At 36.7% G+C, this 21,639-nt stretch overlaps 1 protein-coding gene across 6 annotated transcripts in view; it reads left to right on the forward strand.

The window, feature by feature from the left end:
• The first annotated feature begins 11,072 nt into the window (after positions 1-11,072).
• Positions 11,073-21,639, forward strand: part of MIA2 (MIA SH3 domain ER export factor 2) — an 89,515-nt gene continuing 78,948 nt past the window's right edge. For 2 of the 6 annotated variants that reach the window (XM_072761471.1, XM_072761472.1), the window contains exons 1-4: positions 11,098-11,418; positions 14,050-14,183; positions 16,598-16,684; positions 19,481-20,669. In XM_072761471.1, coding sequence (XP_072617572.1) covers positions 11,304-11,418; positions 14,050-14,183; positions 16,598-16,684; positions 19,481-20,669 — 1,525 coding nt within the window. In that variant the 5' untranslated portion in view covers positions 11,098-11,303. Of the gene's footprint in view, positions 11,419-14,049; positions 14,184-16,597; positions 16,685-19,480; positions 20,670-21,639 lie in introns of all 6 variants that reach the window. The other 4 variants (XM_072761473.1, XM_072761474.1, XM_026019006.2 and 1 more) reach the window with 3 other exon arrangements.

Raw genomic sequence — 21,639 nt, forward strand, 5'->3', positions numbered from 1 at the left:
AGAGGAGGAAGAAGAGGCCATGAAGAATGATCAACAGAAGACATTTGTAGAGTGATTACTTTTCCAAGAGTTCAAAGGGATATCTCTGTACTTTGTCCTATCCAGCTGAGTCATAGAATCATATACCTCATAGCTATACTAGAGACGATGTCATGGTATCCCATAGTGGTGTTTCAATAATGCACATGCTTTAAAGTTCAAGAGGACTAATCACAGGGATGTTAATGTTGAAAGATGCAAAATTTCTGCAGTGAAGCCTTTGGGAATGAGATATTTAAGATGGCATAGGTATGAGATCTTGATTGGCCTTCTATGAAGCTATGATGGGCTCAAGTCATAGTTACTGCTGAGGTTGGATATATTTAGTAGTACAATTAGAGTAGATTTAGTGGATTAATTCTGGCTTGTGGGCAAAGCCTTGGAAAACATCTTCTCAAATGATTTCTTAATGTCTTCATCATTAACAGTGCATTGTTAATAGTTTGCTGAATTAAAATGGTACCATATGCTTATTCCTGAGGTTAGTCAGACTGTACACTTTTGCTGTTTTTTAAACTAAATACTGGGGTTGAGTGTGGTGTGTCATTGAGTGTTATCCTGTAGATACAAGCTTAGGAGAATATATATGTGCTTGAACTAGGACAAGACTGCTGGATCCATTGTATCTCTAATCCCTTCTACTCTGTGAAGCTACCTATGGAGGAGAAACCAGTATTCATAGTCCAGAGCACCTCCCTCACATCATTCAGCCCTTATTAAGGCTGCAGAGACTGAGGTCTCTGATTTTTTCCCTTCCTAACCTTCCAATTACTTCTCTCTTTCCTCACTGCCATCTTCTGCCACCACTTCATTAGGACTCAAGCTTATTTGGAGGACAGTTATGTAAAAGCAGACAAAATTGCCTGGCAGTGTATGGGGACCAGAATGGGTCATAGAAGTTATTATTTGAGAAACAACATTTTGAAAACTAGTTATTATGTTTCTGAATGTTTTTAAATTAAATTCGATGAGTGTTATAATTGTTTTTTTTATTTTGTATTTCTCTTTGCACAGTGTCATATTTGTGTGATTTACTTAATCCTTGTGATTTATCTAATGAATAAAGTCACAGGAGATACGTTTGTTTAAGTACCTTCAACTTTGAACTGGTAGGAAGTCTCAAAGGTAATCTTTATTGGAATTTTGTCTTCCAACAATCAAAAGATATATTTATTTTGCTTTCAGTAATCTTATATATTAAGTATCTTTCTATTCTGCTAAAGAATTAATAAACCTCATGAAAAGAGTTGGCAAAATTAAAAATTCTCCACATAATTCAGATAAAATAAGTTTTTGGTTTAAATGTTAACTTTAAAAAGACTTTGAACTGTTCTGGTACAGTGGTAGTGAATACATGACTATGCATTTGCCAAAACCCATAGATCTCTATGCTACAAAGAGTTAATTTTACTGTATGCAAAATTTTAAAAATCAACCTGAGGGCACCTGGGTGGCTCAGTCAGTTAAGCGCCTGCCTTCTGCTCAGCTCATGATCCCATGTGCCTAGGATTGAGTCCCACATTGGTCTCCCAGCTCAGTGGGGAGTGTGCTTCTCCCTCTGTCTCTGTCCCTCCCCCCTATTTGTTCTCCCTCACTCTCTCTCCCTCTCAAATAAATGAAATATTTTTGAGAGAGAGAGAGAAAGAGAGAGAGAGAGTGAGCACAAGCTAGGTGAGGAGCAGGGAGCCTAATGTGGGGCTCAATCCCAAAACTCTAGGATCATGACCTGAGCCGACATCTTAACTGACTGAGCCACAAAGATGCCCTTAAATAAATAACTTTTTTTTAAATCAATGTGAATGGCAGAGGAACCCAAGGTGGAATGTAGGCGATGGCAAATAAATCTAGCTGTATTACAAATGTATGACATAACCACATTGAAGGGGATGCGGAGGAAAGGAGCTAATCTAAATAACTTTGTAAAAAAGTGTTTTGATTAGCTACTGTAAGGGCTGTAAGGTTAGAGGCAAAAAGAGTTATACATAAACATCTAAGTCTGACTGGTAAACTTGTTTATCACAGGGTATGGGTTATCATTTTAAAACTATTTTACATGTATGCTAGGCTTGAACAAATAAGTAAATATAGATAATGAGCCAGTTTTCTTACTGTTGGACAACTTACTGTTGAATTCTTTGATATTCCCTCCAGGAGACAGAGTTAGATTCTCTTCTCTAGAATGTGGAGTGTACTTAGTAACTGCCAGCAAATGAATAGACTATGGAAGAGGAAAAACAATTACTTTACATTGGAGACACCTGGCTAATCTTAACTAAGTAATCAAGATTAATAGTACCAGTAATTAGACATATTGATATCATGTAGACCTGCTGATAGGCTGTGATGAGAAGGGTACACCACTCTGATATTCTTCCCACAAACTCTACATCTTCAGTCTAATTATGAGAAAGCATCAGATAAATCCAAATTGAGGAACATTCAAAAGTGTCAGTGTATGAAAAGCAAGGAAAGAATGAGACTGTCATAGAAGATTGAGGGGAAATAACAACTAAATGCAATGTAGTATCTTGGATTTGATCTTTGAATGGAAAAAGGACATTAGTTGGAGAACTAGGGAAATCATAATAATCATAGTTTAGTTAATATATTGTACTGATAGGGATCCCTGGGTGGCGCAGTGGTTTGGCGCCTGCCTTTGGCCCAGGGCGCGATCCTGGAGACCCGGGATCGAATCCCACATCAGGCTCCCGGTGCATGGAGCCTGCTTCTTCCTCTGCCTGTGTCTCTGCCTCTCTCTCTCTCTCTCTCTGTGACTATCATAAAATATATATATATATATATATATATATATATATATATATATATTGTACTGATATTAATTTATTATGTTTGATCATTGTACATGCTTATAACCTTATATAAAGTTATATGAGGTATTAACATTGGGGGATGCTAGGTAAAGGGTGTACAGGAACTCTATAAATACAACCTTTCTGAACATCTAAAATTATTTCAAAAAAAATAAATAAAATAAATAAAATAAATAAAATAAAATTATTTCAAAAAATAAAAAATAAAAAAAATAAAAATAAAAATAAAATTATTTCAAGGGCAGCCCTGGTGGTTCAGCGGTTTAGCACCGCCTTCAGTCCAGGGTGTGATTCTGGAGACCCGGAATCGAGTCCCACGTCGGGCTCCCCAAATGAAGCCTCCTTCTCCCTCTGCCTGTGTCTCTGCCTCTCTCTCTCTCTCTGTTTCTCTCATGAATATATAAATAAAATCATTAAAAAATAAATAAAATTATTTCAAAATAAGTAAGCCTTTTGAAAATAGGCTTATATGAATTTTTCAAAAACCATCAAATTTTAATCTTTTCAGGAAATAACTTGCATTGCTTTACTTGCATTTACTTAACATATCCTTTTTTAAATTTTTATTTATTTATTTTATTTTTTTTTTTTAATTTTTTTTTATTTATTTATGATAGTCACAGAGAGAGAGAGAGAGGCAGAGACACAGGCAGAGGGAGAAGCGGGCTCCATGCACCAGGAGCCCAACGTGGGATTCGATCCCGGGTCTCCGGGATCGCGCCCTGGGCCAAAGGCAGGCGCCAAACCGCTGCGCCACCCAGGGATCCCTAAATTTTTATTTATTTATGATAGTCACACACACAGAGAGAGAGAGAGAGAGACAGAGAGAAAAGCAGGCTCCATGCACCATGAACCCAAGGTGGGATTTAATCCTAGGTCTCCAGGATCACACCCTGGGCCAAAAGCAGGCGCTAAACCACTGCACCACCCAGGGATCCCTACTTAACATGTCCTAAAACAAACTCGTGACCTTCTCTGCCTCTCTTCCAAACCTGCTCCTTTCTTGTGCTGCCGTTTCAGTAAATGGCTCCACCACATTCTCTTTCAATTGCCCAAGTAGGAAATAGAGTTATCCTTGACGTTTCCTTCTCCCTTGCTTCACAACAAATTAACCACCAATCCTTAATCATAGTCCTGAAAATCTCCTTCATATTCTGTTTTTTAATAGCTTTTTTTAAAAAAAGATTTTATTTATTCATTCGAGAGAGAAAGAGCATGCAGCAGCAAGTGTGAGTGGGTAGAGGAGCAGAGGAGAGGGAAGGAAAGAATCCCAAAAGTGAACTCTGTGCTGAGCGCAGAGCCCTACCTCTCCGGGATTTGATTCCAGAATACTGAGACCATGACCTGAGCTGAAACCAAGAGTCAGATGCTTAACCGACTGAGCCACACAGGCTCCCCTCTCCTTTATATTCTAGAATTGAGTTGTCTTGTTTGTCGTCTCCTATAGATTATAATCTCCATGGGGGCAAGGACATTGTCTTATTTCCCCATGTGTTTCACATGCCTCACACACAATCTGGTACAAGCAGGCACTCAAAAGCTACTGAGAATGAATGCACATTTTATTGTATGTTACAATTTAATGGTATTTGTTTAAAAGATTTTATTTATTTGACCAAAAGAGAGAGACCACAAGCCGGGGAGCATCAGGCAGAGGGAGAGAGAGAACCAGGCTTCCTGCTGAGCAGAGCCAGATGTGAGACTCCATTCCAGGACTCTGGGATCATGACCACAGCCAAAGGCAGACTGAGGCACCCAGGTACCCCTACTTAATGGTGTTTTCACACCCCAGTCTCTTCTATTCAACACAGTGAGATGCATCCATAGACCTCCTTCCTTCCTTCCTTCCTTCCTTCCTTCCTTCCTTCCTTCCTTCCTTCCTTCCTTCCTCCTTCCTTCCTTCCTTCCTTTCTTCCTTCCTTCATTCCTTCCTTCCATTTATTATCTGTGGTAATCAAGTTTTAGAAATCAAGTGTGGTCTCATTAACAGAAGTTTCACTAAGTCTAATTTGATGTTCTGATTGCAGTAGTCAGTGATATTTTAGAGAATCATGTAAAATCTGAGCTGGAAGGACTTGTGGAGGAGCTCCTTTAGCACAAGTCTCTCATTCTGGGAGCAAAGACTTTGAAGTTCCTAGAGGTTAGCATTTTGCCAGATCCTAGCACAAGTCCATTGACAGAGGGGCATTTTTTTCTATATCCCAAGGAACCTGGAAGGAAGAGGAGAGAAAAAAACCAAAAAACCCCAAGGACAATTATAGTAATAGATCCATTATCCTATACATCTTTGAAAAAAATGAATAAAATGAACAATCAAAAATAACTTATCAATTTCCATGCAGAAATTTTGTTCTGTAAACTCTTTTTAAAATTTAGTTATTTTGGGTAGTTACTGATATTTTTGTGAGTTAATTTTTTTCTGAAAGAAGGTTGGGGGCATGAGGTACTTAAGGACATGGACACCAAAAGAGGCAAGAAGGAAAGGTATATAAATGGGGACAAGATGGCAGCAGAGATTGAGGAGGATGATCTCTACAGGGATGACTTCCCTGACTATTTTATCTAAGTAGGCACTTTTCTCCATAATAACTCATCGGTACCTACAGTTATCTTGTTCACTTATTTGTTCGCTTGTTCTTGTCTGTCTTCCTTCATTAGCTGCAAGGTCCATGACAGCAAGGACTTTGTTCTGTTCACTCCTCTATCTCCAATTCCCTAGAAGAGTGTCTGACACATTATGGAAGGGATGGCATAAGTGTATATAAAATTGACTCATTTTGGTTCATAAAAGACATTAAGCTATTGATGACTAGAAATTAATAGGAATACTAAATATATCTGTTCTATTGCTTACTATCAATGTAATAACAGAGATATATATGAGATCCAATTCTTTTTGTCAAGTTTTTAAAAGAAAATTTAATCAAAAGGATTACCTGATTTTGTTTTTGAAATGGGAGAAAGAACAATTGAGCAGCAGAGCTGAAGGTAGAATTTCATTTAGTCATGAGGCATAAAAAATCTTGCTCTTGAAAGGAAATCAATTAATTTATTTATTCATGCATGTATTCTTTCATTCATTCAACAAAATTTATTGAATTACCTATTAGTGATTTAACCTAAGATACTAGAAGAATAAGTAGAAGTTAGCAAAGCAAAAAAGTGAAGTTATATGATAAAATTACAAGTCATGTTATTCTCTTCCTTAAAACTTTCTGTGGCTTCCCATTGTACTTAGAATAAAACACTTATTTCCACAGCCAAAAGTCCCTGCATGACTGCACCTCTATGTCTCCGACCTCATGTCCTACCATTTGCCTTTTTTTTTTTTAAGATTTATTTATTTATTCATGAGAGAGAGAGAGAGAGAGAGAGAGAGGCAGAGACATAGGCAGAGGGAGAACAGGCTCCCTGTGGGGAGCCCTGAAGTGTCCCAGGACTCTAGGATCATGACCTGAGCTGAAGGCAGACGCTGAACCCTTGTGCCACCCACTTGCCTTTCTGTTTCTTGATTGCATATGCCAACTTATTTTCCACTTTAAAGCCTTGTTTCTTACATACTGGAAAGCATCCAATATGGCTCCTTCATTTTTTTCTTTAAACCTTTGGTAATCAAGCTTCAGATAATGAAGTATGACCTCCTCCTTAATTCTTCCCTCTGTACAGAATGTTCTGCTTTCCTATCCCCCTAAGTCAAACGTCACTCTCCAGAGATGGCTTTCCTGACAGCTTTATCTAAGTAGACACTTTTCTCCATAATAACTTATCACTACCTGCAGTTATCTTGTTCATTATTTGTTCACTTGCTCTTGTCTGTCTTCCTTCATTAGCATGCAAGGTCCATGAGCAAGGACTTTGTCCTGTTCACTCCTATATCTCCAATCCCTAGAAGAATGTCTGACACGTTATGGGCATTCAGTAAATAATATCTACCTTGAAGGATGAGATTTGTACATGAAATATTAAGCTCACTAGTACAAAGCTGGTGCTCAAGAAACATTAAATTTCTTTCCTATCCGTAGATGAGACTAATCAATTTAATCCTCTGATCAGCAAATATTTTACATGTATTATCTTTGATATCGAGGATGTTGTATACTATTAAATAAAAACACTTAGTAAAGGAATAATGACCATGTGTGTGGGATATTCTCTTTTTGCTCCTCCCAATCCACTCTTCACTCTTGGCCTCTGTGCTCTGTGTCCCTGGAACACAGACCTTTAAGACTGCTTCAAAGGGTTCTCTTATTCTCTGGCATTTGGCTGGGTTTGATCAATGGAAGTTACCATTGGGAGTTGTTCAAGAGGTAGAAGAATGAGGTTTTCCTGACCGATTTCCTTTACTGAAGGCTTCAAGTTCCTGTTGGGCAGGTTGCTCTTATTCTCTCCAGGTAGTGGTTGTTTGTTCCTTCATGCTTGGGGATGTTACATCCCTTGTTGGTTTCTTTGAACCCTGTCCACACTGTTGCAAATGGTCCTTCCTGAAACTTTCCTCAGTCATAGAGTAGTGCCATCCCTCAAGATGGAACACTCATCTGTTTCCCGTTAGAACACTAATATAGGCAGAATATGAAAAAGTGGACAGAATTAAAAACATGGCCTTCAGCAACACAAAAGCAACAAAGGTAAAAGGAGCCATGGAGCGACAAGCACAAATCGTGGCCCTGTTTTGTGTGTCTGGATCACTGAATCTTCTAGAAGAAGATGAAGTGAAGAGTATGGGGTTCAAGGGATCATCACTTATGAAAGGAAGGGGGGGAAAGCAGGATTAGGCAAAGGGTAAAGTCTAACAGCAGTGCAGGCTCTACAAAGCTTGGGGAGCTCTGGAGTGAGGAATGCCTGTCAATGCCCCACATTAGGCTGAAATGATCCCATCTTTGTACTCTCGTCATTTATCCACTTGATTTACTAGATCACACAGCAAAGGGTATCTGCCAGAGGCTACCTGCTTCGTGTACTCCCTGCAGCTGAACAGAAGGTCCTTACCTTGAAGAGGGAATATGGGGGGCCATCTCTGTCTCCACAACAATCTGAATCTTAATCTTTCTTGGGCCTTATCTCTCATTGTCTACCATGGTAACTGTTTTCAAGGCTTTGTTCTAGTACCCCTTCCTAGTAAAAACCACTCCAGTTTAATTAGTTCAGCGTATCCCATGTACTTCTAATCAAATGTCTCTATCTTATAAATTTCCAGAGTAACAGGCAGCTGTTGAAAGAGATATATTCCCACTTTAGGAAATATGATGCACCAAGAGACAATATCAATGCTGTCTAGTACTAGAAATAACACCATCAAGCAGTAGAAGTGTAGCATTCATGATTATGTCTTCATATTGTCACGGAAAGGATTGCTCTGTGATATTATCTCTAAGATACTGGACATGTGTGACTTTGACAATTCATTTTTTTAAAATAATTTAAAAATTTTTATTTATTTATTTATAATAGTCACAGAGAGAGAGAGAGAGAGGCAGAGACACAGGCAGAGGGAGAAGCAGGCTCCATGCACCGGGAGCCCGACGTGGGATTCAATCCCAGGTCTCCAGGATCGCGCCCTGGGCCAAAGGCAGGCGCCAAACCGCCGCGCCACCCAGGGATCCCGACAATTCATTTTTTAAAAAGATTTTACTTATTTATTTGAGAGAGAGTGAGCAAGAGCACAAGTTGGGTGAGGGGCAGAGGGAAAGACAGACTCCCTGCTGAGCATGGAGCCTGATGCTGGGCTCAATCCCCGGACTCCAGGATCATGACCTGAACTGAAGGCAGACACCTAACCGACTAAGCCACCCAGGTTCCCTTGATGATTCATTCTTTAGCTTTATGCAATTAGTATTCTTATTTCCTGAATGGTTTCTGAAGAATGCCATAGTTCTTCTAAATCTGTATTCCTGACTGAATGTTACCATGAAATCTTCTCAGCAGCAGCATATTTTAATATTGACACAACACTTGACCTGCAAAATGCATCAGCAATTAGATAATATCTAGCTAGCTTAATAGGACTTTCTTTATAGTGAAAATGGATGCTTTGGTTTCCTTAAACCAAGTGCTCTTAACCCTTTCATGTGCCACCTCTTCACCTGGGCCTATTAAAGACAGTTAATATTATGCTACCACTTAAAGTATATTTAAGTGACGATCTGAAAATAAAGTGAAATAATCTGAGTGCATTAAGTAACAAGAATTTGGGAACATTTCTAGGAGAAAATCTCCAGGCTGGTATCCTAGACAAAAATTTTCCTACTGTTTTTGACTCAAATTTCCTTAGGGCCAGTCCATAGACAAATTTAAATTTAGCTGTGTTCTTAACTTAAAATAAAATTGGGGTACCTGTCTGGCTTAGTTGATAGAGCATTCAAGTCTTGATCTTGTTGTGAGTTTAAGCCCCACATTGGGTATAGAGATTGCTTTAAAAAAATCTTAAAAACGGGCAGCCCGGGTGGCTCAGCGATTTAGTGCTGCCTTCGGCCCTGGGCCTGATCCTGAAGACCTGGGATCAAGTCCTGCATCTGGCTCCCTGCATGGAGCCTGCTTCTCCCTCTGCCTGTGTCTCTTTCTTTCTCTCTCTCTCTATGTCTATCATGAATAAATAAATAAAATCTTAAAAAAATCTTAATTAAATTAATTAGTTCAGAATTTAACTCTAATGTCTTTAATATCAAATACAAAAAGGAAAAAGAATATTATTATTCCTGATTTGATATTATAAATTATGCAAATAATTGTGTTCCAAATTTTGAAGCTGAGGAATTAAATGTCTTTGACAACATAGTTTATAGACTTGTAAAAGTATTCAAGAAACTAACCTCAAGTGGTCATGTGTACAACTATACAGTGTTCTGATTGCAAGCCAAATGATCTTCAAATTCATGCTGTCAGATTATTTCTAAAGATGTAAAAATCTTTGATCTGAGAGAGGGAACTTCTTACTGACTATTGTTTTTGGAAAACAAACAAACAAACAAACAAAAACCACACTGGGTTTTTTGTTTGTTTGTTTTGTTTTGGATCCTGAAAGCAAAAGTCCTTCATTTAGCTTGCTGGGGTGCTAGATATTTGTTTTGTTTGTATCAGGCACTAGAGGGGAGTGTGGTGTCATAACTGCTGTATTATGCAAACCAGGCACACTGACATGGCCAAATACAGAGAAAAGATACAGCAAAGGAGTTAGAAAAATACTTTCTCAAGGTTGAAATAGGACAACTGTGGTTTCCCCAGATCTACTGAGATCTAGTGTCCCAATATAGGGCTTTGCTCCCTTTTAAGCAGCAATAACCTTTAAATAAAGTGACTTTGATAGCTTTATTGTTATTTTACAACAAGGTATGCCCCAATTTTATTTTCTTGCTAATTTCTTTTTAATATGTCCCTGATTTTTTAGAAAAGGGAAATAATATCAAAAAGTATAAAGAAGAAAGGGAACACACTTGGAAGAATACTATACACTCTCACAGTATGGGGGAGGATTCTTTCAATCTCTGTCTCTACTGACAAGAAAATGCATACACTTTTAAGTACATGGAATAATGCTATACTTGCTATTTCTGGAATAGTTTTGTTGCAGATGGAGATAGACATCATTCTGTGGCAGATGACTTAATTCTCGGTGGTAAAGCATAGTGGTTATGAGTATGGGGGAGTCACAGTGCCTAGGTTTAAATTTCTTCTCTACTCACTATGTGACTTTGGACATTTAATCCATTTAATCCATCTCTATGTACCTCAGTGTCCTCATATGCAAAATGGATGATAATATCACCTACTTTAGACAGCTGATGTGAGATCTCATAATTAAATGTTTAAAACAACACCCAGAACATAAGAAATGCTTACCACATTTTTAACTAAGTACAAGTTTAAATTTCATAGTATCACTGAAGATTTTTAAAATATGAAAGTGGTATTAAAAGAAAACTTTCATCATATTTCAAAGCCATGCTTTTAATATGTTATTACTCCTTCTACACATAACTATACACTTTCTCCATTGATATTTGCACGCATTGAGTATTTGCACGCAGCAAATACTCAGGTTGTATTGATTGATCTATCTAAAGACTTTAACATAAAGAGATGAGCTACATTTTTTGTGGAGGCCTAAGAACTGTCCTGTTGAATGCAAGTTTCCTTTAAGTGAGATGGTTTTCCATGGGTCACCTTTATAAGCCATGAGTCCAACTAAAAACCTCTGTTAATTATTAAACCCTTATGTATTATCTGGATACCTGACACTGCAGATTCTGAACAGAAAGCATTTGCCCCTCAAGTTAAGCCTAAACACCAATCGAAAAACGTAATTATCAAGGGATTTAAAAAAAACAAAACTTTTTCTCTTGAATTTAGTAGAGAGCGCGGGTAACTCTTGTTTTGGCTGGCTATCTATGGCCTCAACAATTGGTTTAAACCTTGTTTGGGATTCCTGCTTGTTTTAGTATGGCGGAGCTTGGAGTTCACAGAACCCTCCTTTTGGTAATTTTTCTGACAAAATGTCTGGAGGGCACAAAACTGCTGGCAGACTTAAAAAAATGTGGTGACTTGGAATGTGAAAGTAAGTTTGCTTTTCTTTTTTTTCCTTCTTTTCCTCTTAAGCTAAGGTTCTGAAATGACATAATATGTTATTGTGGACCTGTGTGATAGAGATGAGCACTAATATCATTTAGAAATATTTGCAATTATAAAATATACTTCACTATAAAAAGAAAATGCTAGAAGGAAAGCGTTTTATAATAGTTTTTTTTATATAATAGTTTTTAATGTAAGTGTATCAAGGGGCAAAGATCGGCCTGATACATAAATATATCAGAAATTATAAAAATATTAATTCAGGCTTTAAAAACAAATCCGTGCTCTTACTATTTTTTAAGATAGCTAGAATTGATTTGTATTGATTTGTATTAAAAAGGTTTTAAGCCATTTGATAATTCTTCATTTATGAAGTGCTGGTATTTTTTAGTTTCTATTTCGCAATGAGAGCTTTCTGATTCTTATGAGTTTTCTAAAAATGTTTTTACCTTGTATCACCATGATTTATTGTATACACTTTATCAAATATTAATCATTTCTGTGTTCATTTATTATGTAAAAATACTGAAATCAGTGTTAGGAGTAAATAATTTTATTTATATCCTTGAATATTAAATTTCTCTTCTACAAAGAAAAATTAATTTTCATTTTATTGTGTAAGAAGTTATTTTTCTGGGCCAACCCAGGTGGCTCAGTGGTTTAGTGCTGCCTTCAGCCCAGGGCCTGATCCTGGAGACCTGGGATTGAGTCCCACGTCGGGCTCCCTTCTTCTCCCTCTGACTGTGCCTGCTTCTCCCTCTGTCTGTGTCTGCCTCTCTCTCTCTCTCTCTCTGTGTCTCTCATGAATAAATAAATAAAATCTTAAAAAAAAAGAAGTTATTTTCTGTTATTAGCATTATGGTGCAAGATGAATAGTATCACAATTGTTTTAAATATGTTCTAGCTCTTCGGTATGTGAGAATTGTTTCTGATTTGCAACATGTAAATTAAAATGCAAAATATTAGTAGAAATGTAAATAATTTATAAGTAGATTTTTTATAGTAAACATTTTTCTTAATCATTTGGATATATAACTTGATATATAAAGAAGATTTACTAGATGATGTTTTATAATAGTAATAATCTTTCTCTCCCTTTTTACAACTTCATTTTAGTTTCCTTAGGGCCGGACATGAAACACGGAAAGAGAACCTTCAAATTTATAGTAATTTATAATGTTATGTTAACTGTAATTGTATGGCTTAAACAAAAGTATAACATATGTCAATATAATTATAATAGGTAATATGGTATGTATATTGCTTTATGTATTGAAGGGCTAAGCCTAGTATATGTGGTTATGATCATAATTATTGAGGGCTTATTATGTGCTGGGTCTGGAAGGGTAGGATTATGTATCTAAGATGAATAAAATGAGATGTCAGATAAGTTTCTTGACCTCCAGGAATTTTCATTCTAGTGAGTGGTGATAAGACAAGTCAGCATGAAAAATAAATAGTGATACAATATAAGGATAATAGGTAATATTGAAGTTCAGAGAAGGAGCAGAACAGATTGGACCAACTTGAGATGTCTCATAGAAGAAGTAGCATTTGAGTTGACTACAGAGAGAGATAGAAGGGCTTCTAGACTTAGAAAAGAACAGAAAGAAAAAGCACAGAATATGGAAGGCAGATATTGCAGTGAAAATAATCTCAGTACAAATCTGACTCTACCATTTATCAGGTGTGTGACCTACTTTCTGACTTGGTTATAGGCTCATTTGTCAGACTGATAAAAGATTATTGTCCTTAAATCTGTTTTGGGGATTTAATAAAATAAAGGTATGAAACAGCTATCATAATGCCTGGAATATACAGCAGTCCCCTTTATCCATGGGTCACTTTCCATGGTTCTAGTTAGCTGTCGTCAACCATGGTCTGGAAGCCGATGATTCTTCTTCTGATGTATAGTAGTAGCACAACTATATGTCACAGTGCTTACCTCATGTTCCTCACTTCATCTCATTAGGTAGGCATTTTATCATCTCACATCACTGCAAGAAGAGTAAATACATTATAAAATACTTTGAGAAAAGGAGATTGGTCACATAACTTTTATAACAGTATATTGTTATAATTATCCAATTTTACTATTATTGTTGTTAATCTCTTACTATGCCAAATTCATAAATTAAATTTTATTACATGTGTGTATATGTAGAAAAAAACATAGCATATATAGGGCTTAGTACTATCTGTGGTTTCAGACACCCACTTGGAACTAGGAGCCTTGGAACACATCCCCCACAGATAAGGGGGTTACTCTGGTAGATGCCAGGAAGAAAATGAATTATCTTTACCTTTCTTTTCTGAGAAGAATGATAATGACATATTCCAGGAACAACGGATAGATGAACTTGACAGTAAAGAAGTAAGAGGAAGTCATTTTAAATAAAGAAGAGGATCAGGTTATGTATAGCCTTGGATACCAAGCTAAAGAACTTAGAGTTGATTCTAGGTGCAGTGGGAAGTCTATGTAGGTTTTTGAGGTGTTATATGATATGAAGAAATTAGCATTTGGAAATACATAGGATAGTCTGGAGGAGGGCAAGATGTGAGGGGGAGAAATAACATTTTAATTTAAATTGTGTGTTTTCCTCATATGTTAACATAGCTTTAATAAGCAGAGTCTTAGCCATGAGAGATTACAGAGGACCTGACTGCCGATACCTGAATTTCACTAAAGGAGAAGAGATATCCGTTTATGTTAAACTTGCAGGAGACAGGGAAGATCTATGGGCAGGAAGTGTAAGTATCTAGTCTTAAAAATTAAATGTAGAATAAATGACTAGCTTGTACAGAATACCTGTTTTTCATCTCTAAAGGAACTTTAATAATTTTAAAGCACTTTACATATGTAGTATATATATGATATATATTAAAAACCATTAACATATTTTTAAAATATTTATTTGAGAGAGAGACAGAGAGTGAGAGAGTGCATGCATCAGTTGGGGGGAGGAACAGAGGGAAAGAACATCAAGCAGACTCCCCACTGAGTGCAGAGTGCCACGTGTGGGCTTAATCTCATGACGCTGAGATCATGATCTGAGCCGAAATCAAGAGTCAGATGCTTAACTGACTGAGCCATCTAGGCACTCTATCCTTAACATATTTAAACAAACAAAAAATGGTCATATTCGGTCTTAGTTCCAGAATTTCTTTAAATGTAGTATTTGGGGAAGGCATCCTGGTTGAGACAGAGAACTAGGATTGTCTTGAATTTACTTTTATATAGCATGCATAGTTTTTGAAGTTAAGTTTTATATTTACTTGGAGAATAAAATTACTTTAGAGGTGCTGGTGGAGATTATGGGAGGTCTAGGCAACATCAGTGATACCATGGTGCTGCCAATGGCTAAGTTTAAGAGAGACTGAGAAGTTTCAGTTAATTAAAAGAAAAACATGTCTTTCTGAGCAAATAAAGGACAGCTTTTTTTAAAGATTATATTTATTTGAGAGAGAGCACACACAAGCAGGGGGCGGATTGCAGAAGCAGACTCTCTGTGGAGCAGGAAGCCCAATGTGGGGTTCAATCCCAAGACCCTGAGATCATGACTTGAGCTGAAAGCAGACACTTAACTGAGTAAGCCACCCAGGCACCCCAAGGATGGAGTTCTTATTGAAGAGATCTCAGAGAGATGTGTAGCCTAGAGAAGCAAGGTATATGAATTTTTCATGAAAAACAACAATAACAACAACAACTGGGAGAATCTTTTATTTGGCCCCCAAATCCTATTGTACTGAAATTCCCAGAAGCCTGAATAATCTCTCTAGGAAAATTAATGATAAATGTTTTCAGTTGGAAACACACTTGTATCTTTGATTCTATAATTATGCTTTATAATGAAAAATGCTATAAGCAATTTTACTCCCAAACTGAACGAGTATGACCAATCTGATGCATACATCATTTCCATATTGAACACACAAAAGATTTTTCTATTGGGTAACCTCCATGATCACTATTTGAAGGAGCAGATTCTGTTTGGACATATCCTGCTCTTTAGCATCAGGGTCTGTACAACTGAACCCCTGACTGTCAATGGCCAGAAATATTTGGCTTCTGTAGTTCCCAAGATTCTTTACTGCTTATGGTCTCTTAAATATGCTGGTGTGTATCTTTGAACACATTAGAGGCAAACAATGCAGCTTTAAGAAAAATGACATGGTAGGTATAATAAGAGGAAAAGAAAGCATTCTTTTTTGTTTACAAAGTGTGAAAATGATAGTTCCATACAGAAGCAGCATATAATGTGTGGAACCAGGGTGACGTTTCAAGCATATTTAGTTTTGTACACTAAGTGTTTAGTCCAGGCAGGCAGCTGTTTAAGAAACCACACTGTAGAATTTACCCACAGACTATGAATTTCCAAATAGCTGCAGCAACTATAGAGCTAGAAGAATCATAGTTAAGGTGTAATGGCCCTGGATCAAAGGACTTTGCCAGGGATAGAAAATGGACTGAAATTTTCACTCTCAGGGACACCCTATTTGTACTTAAAACTTTTCTGAGGTAGCCCCAGAAAAGTTGAATGGAGACAAATTCTCCTAGGAGGACTTACAGATCTTTGCTGTTTTGATGAATCCATCTTGGCTCTTCAGAGTTTAAACCTCTTACTTGATTTTGATATCCTGAAAATGCTGAATATGTCACAGCTCTGTCTAGCTTGGCTACAGTCACCATTCCTTTGCCTTTTGCTATCCTAGGTTTACAATGTAAATCTGTGGTCCACCTGGGTAAGGAAGGTCCCTGGCAAACATAGAAAGGAAGACAATCAGTATTGATATGGCTTTCCCTCAGAAGTTTGAAAAAGTGGCATTTTACAACTTGGCTCTTTGTTCCCTCAAAATAATGCTATTCTTTGGAATAAGGGGTACCTGGCCAGCTCAGTCTGTAGAGCGTAAGACTCTGGGTCTTTGGGGTTGTAAGTTTGAGCCCTATGTTGGGTGTAGAGATTACTTAAAAATAAAATCTTTTCTTTTTTTTTTTTTTTAAAAGAATGTGATTTCACTCACTTTCCTTTAGATGGCAAGTGAAAACTAATTATATTTGTCATTTGTGATAGATGAAAGTCAAGGATATAGGGCAAAATTAGGCTCAGTAGTTATTATGGCTTTGATCACTCTTCCTTGCTAATCTTTATTCTTCATTTTGGTAGAAAGGAAAGGACTTTGGATACTTTCCCAGAGATGCAGTCCAGATTGAAGAGGTATTCATATCTGAGGAAGTTCAGATATCAACTAAAGTGAGTATTAATAACATTTCAGTTGTTAATTATACTTAAATTTTCTTGGCTAAAATAGTTTTCTATAGTATTATAAATGTTCATTGGTTAAGTATCTTGTATAGTGAAGACATAAATAATTGATCTGAAAAAAAAATTGGTCTGAGAACTCACTCTAGGAGTAGCTTAAGTATGTGAATAAAATTAGTTAAGACAAGGTTGATGACAGGCATATTGCTTTCTGAAAAATTTACAAAGTAGTAGAGTGTAGTGGTTATGAGCATCATGGATTCTGGACTGAGCTCAAAGTCTGACTGTGACCTTGTGCGCCTTAATTTTCTAATCTGTAAAATGAGGATGATGATTATAATACAGTGCTACTTCATAAATTTATTGGGAAAAGATGAACATAGCACTTAGTAAGTGCTATATAAGTATTAAATATTATTACTAAGGTTATTATCCTACTGGGACAAAATTTATTTCCCATCACTCTTTTCAGGTCTCATATCTGTACAACTTCTTTTTCTGTTGAATTTTAAGTAAGCTTGATAATGTTGGGTTTGATAATGTTGGGCTTGATCATGAGAAAAGGAATCAGAAGATGACTTTTCAATATGTAAGTTTTATTAGCCCATTTAATTCAAATTCCAGGTCAAGGCAACTTACCTTAAAAAAAGGTCAATAAAAAGTGAATCAGCCTAGTCAAACAAACTATTATCTGTCTCTTTTCCAGCATAAATTCTGAGATTAACAGTTAATTTAATGTATAATTATTGATCCTGTAAGTTTACCTCCAAAATATAACTGGAATATATTGTCTTCACTCTCCCCATAGCCCAACCTCATAATCTTTTGATTAGAATGCTGCAATACTGATCTCCTGGCCCCTAGTTTTGTCCTCTTCCAATTTATTCTCCAAACAGCAATGGATCTCATAGGAACAAAACTAAAACAAACAAACAATTCAGTTGTCATTCCTTTGGCTTAAAGCCTGTTAATGGATTTCCAATGAACCTAGAATCAAGCCCTGATTCCTTACCCTGGCTCTACATGATCTGCGCTCCTGTCCCCAACCTCCACCTCAATGACCCTCTCTTATACTGCTCTCCCCTCACTCACTATGCTCCTGGCCAACACTTGCCTGCTGACTGTTCTTAGAACATGCAAAACACTTTCCCAGCCCAGAAACCCAAACTGGCTTTGCCCTGTGGTTCAAATGCTTTCTCCAGGTTCTTCACTTAGCTAGTCCCTTCTTATCCTTTAAATCGCTCTTATCTTTTACATTGCCCATAAACATTGGTGCCACACAGAGGCCTTCCATGATGATTCTTGTGGAATTACTGCATCTTTTGATTAAGATGCAGTAATTAACAGATTAACAGATTCCTGTTTATTTCCTCCATTGCACTTATCACAATTCATCATTACCTTTTTCTTTTTGTTTACTATAGAATTTCAGCACCTAGCACAGTGCACAGCACGTAGTAAGCACATACTTACCATGTAAAATGTAAGCCCTACATTTTTAGATCAACTTCCCTGGGAAACAGACTCTGAGGTGGACCTTTGCACCCAAGAGGTTTACTGGGGAGTACTCATAGGAATAACACCTGTGAGGGAGCAAAAGAAGAAGCAAAATTGGGCAGAGAAGTTGAACTGTGATGCAGTTGCAACAAAAGTCTCAACTGATTCCATAAGGAACTCTGAATCTGGGATGGCCTTTCAGAGTTGCCTTGAATAGAGGCAAGGCATTAGTGGCTTACCTGGGGTAGTGTAACTTGGGGTAGGTTAGGCTAGTGGTAACAGAGAGTTACTATTAGTTACTAATAGTAACAGAGTTACTATTCTAAGCACATCATTCATTTAATCTTCACAACACAACACCCCTATAAGGTGGGTACTGTCATTATCCTTATTTTACAGATGAGGAGACTGAGGCATAGAAAGGACATATAATTCAGCCAAGTTCATAGAGCTAGTAAGTGGCAGGGTCAGGACTTAAACTCAGACAATTGGCTCCAGAGTCTGTTCTCAATCACCTACTATACTGCAGTCCCTAAAACATTGTAAAATTTCAATTTTGAAGTTTACTTTTTAAAAATTCTGAACTTTATTCTCATTTCATAATGATCATATCCAAAAAACAGCACAGATCACTGTTTCATACCTTCAGATTAAAAAGTAACAACCTTGGGGCACCTGCCAGGCTCAGTTGGTAGAACATGCAACTCTTGATCTCCAGGACATAAGTTCAAGCCCCACATTGGGTGTGAAGCCTACTTAAAATGAAATTTAAAAAAAAATATTAACTTCACCATTTTTCTTCTGGAAGATCTGGTTGTTCTGAGATGATTAAGAGGATTCCCCACCACAGTTGACTCTATACAATAAAAGAAGTTTAAATGTTGTAGTGCAAATTTTAACAAGGCCTTCATGATTTAGAGTCTCTGGGCTGTCTGAGCTGTCTCCATGTGCTGTGAAATGCCCCTCTCTCAATTCACCAAACAGCTGCATGTGTCTGTTTAATGCACTCTTAAAAGAAGCAAGATTTTGTGAATGTGTATGCCTTTTCATCAAGAGTTTATTTTCAGGATATACTCAAAGCTTGAATTTTCACTTAGATTTATATCATTGACCCTGAGTCAGTTGTGATATAAATATTGGAGATTAGGAGTTCTGGTTTTAGTTTTTGTTGTGCTGTTAAGCTAGTTGTATGGTCTTGGGAAAATCAGAGTCATCTGTTTTAAATGATTTAGGCAGAAACAAGGAATTTTAGTATATTTAGTATATTTAGAATCAATTTTTTTCTTATAGGAATCTGATTTTCTTTGTCTTCTTGGAGTAAGTTATTCATTTGAAAATGAAGACAGTGAATTAAGCAATGATGATGGCAAAAATATACATCCATATGAAGAAGATAAGGACCAAAAATCTAGTGTATATGAAAGTGATTTTCAGACAGAATCTGGATTTTATTCACCTTCTGAAAGTGCTTGGTTTGAAGATCAATTTCCAGCATCAGAGGCTCCTGAAGATATCAGAAGTACTACTGAATCAAAAGAGTGGGAAGGAGTAGAAGCTGGAAGTATGGAAGAAGATTCTGTTCCAGAAGTGGATCATATCCTGCCATCCTCAACTGTGTCTGAAGTGAAAGGATGGTTTGGATTTGGAAGGGAACAAGCTGAAGGAAAGACTTTTGAATCAGTTATTGAACCTCTAGAAGAAAGTTCATTTCAAAGTAGAAAAATGGCAGGAGAAGATGGGAATGACCTGGAGGAATTAAATAATGATAAACACCAAACAGAACAAAAGCAAGAACCTGAACTGGAATTCTATTCATTGCCAAAGAAACAATCTGAACTAGATTCTGAATCAGAGAACATTATCAGTCCTCAAGCCACTGGCTGGTTTGGGGGTAGTTTTAAAAGTTATTTAGGTTTTGGAGATGAGAATAGAGGGCTTGAATTATTGCCTAAAGAAAGCAATCCACCACTACAAGACGTTCTTGATTCTATATCATCTGAGGAAGAACCCACAGTTCCATGCACAGAAATATTAACAGAAAAAGAAGACATAATTGCCAATGATACCTCAATTCTCAGGCCAAGTTGGTTTGATTTTGGTTTTGGTATGCTAGGCTTTGTATACACCAATGAACATAAAATTGTATCAGATGATGGAAAAAGTGAAGAAGGAGGTGGAGGAGATAAACACGAACATCCTCCAACAAGTAAATTTGACCCTGATACAGAACAAGAAATAAAAACAATAAAAAGTATGGAAACTGAAGATCAAGTAGACACAGAAAAAGTCTTAGAGAAAACAGATGATTTTGATACCTTACCATATTTTAAAAAGTTCCTATATAATTTTGACAACCCCTGGAACTTCCAGGACATTTCAAAGGAGACAGAATTGCCATTTTCTAAACAGATACAGGATGAAGAGAATGTAATTGAAAATGATGAAACAGAAGAATTTTCAGCTGAAAATTATCACACAGGTAATATGAAACTTATAATGTTGAAAGGCAGATACCGTCAGGTTGGTATAAAATATTTATAATACAATTTGTTTTTAAAATATAATTAATTCTTATAAGTACAAATTGGATAAAAAAAAGTCCAGAAATCCATGTTTCTCAAAATATTCAATAATCAACAACATTATCAATTATCCTTTTAATATTTTTTGGTTTACTGTGGGACTTAGATCTTAATATTATGAAATACCAAGGGAGAAAGAATGATTGGAGATACATATATGTTCCAAGAAGATCTTAAGGTATTTTACAATAAATTCTTATTTTTTTTCCAAAACAGTATAGTAAATAGGTTTAAAAATATAAATAGTACTAAGGCTTTTTTTTTTCCTTTTTAAACAAAAGTAGTTTCTGTTCCCTCTGTCCATTTCTACTCTCACCTCTGTCCTAGGGACAGTAATTTCTTTCTTTTTTTTTTAAGTAAATTTCTTTAGTATTTATGTCTATTTTCTAAATAAAACCTATATACTGTCCTGCTTTGATTAATCTATATTAGATGATGTGCATTGACTTTCTTTTTTGGTAAATGAGGATTTCTTTCTGCTCATTTACATTAACTTTTTAGCTCATTAACACCTTCCCAATATAACTATATTTGATTAGTTTTCTCTCAATACTGGGAGCTTAACAGTAGGCAATGAAGAGGGCAGAGTATCAGAAGATACTACTAGATCTAGATGTCTAGGTGTCTAGTAATTCCTACGATTAAAAACAAGTGGATTTTATTTTATTTTATTTTTTTAATATTTTATTTATTTATTCATGAAAGACACACACACACACAGAGGCAGAGACATAGGCAGAGAGAAGCAGGCTCCATGCAGGGAGCCTGACGCGGGACTCGATCCCAGGTCTCCAGGATCACACCCGGAGCCAAAGGCAGGCGCCCAACTGCTGAGCCACCTGGGCATCCCCATGTGGATTTTAAGTA

Source organism: Vulpes vulpes, chromosome 6 (assembly GCF_048418805.1).
Source record: "Vulpes vulpes isolate BD-2025 chromosome 6, VulVul3, whole genome shotgun sequence".
NCBI classification, from domain to species: Eukaryota; Metazoa; Chordata; class Mammalia; order Carnivora; family Canidae; genus Vulpes; species Vulpes vulpes.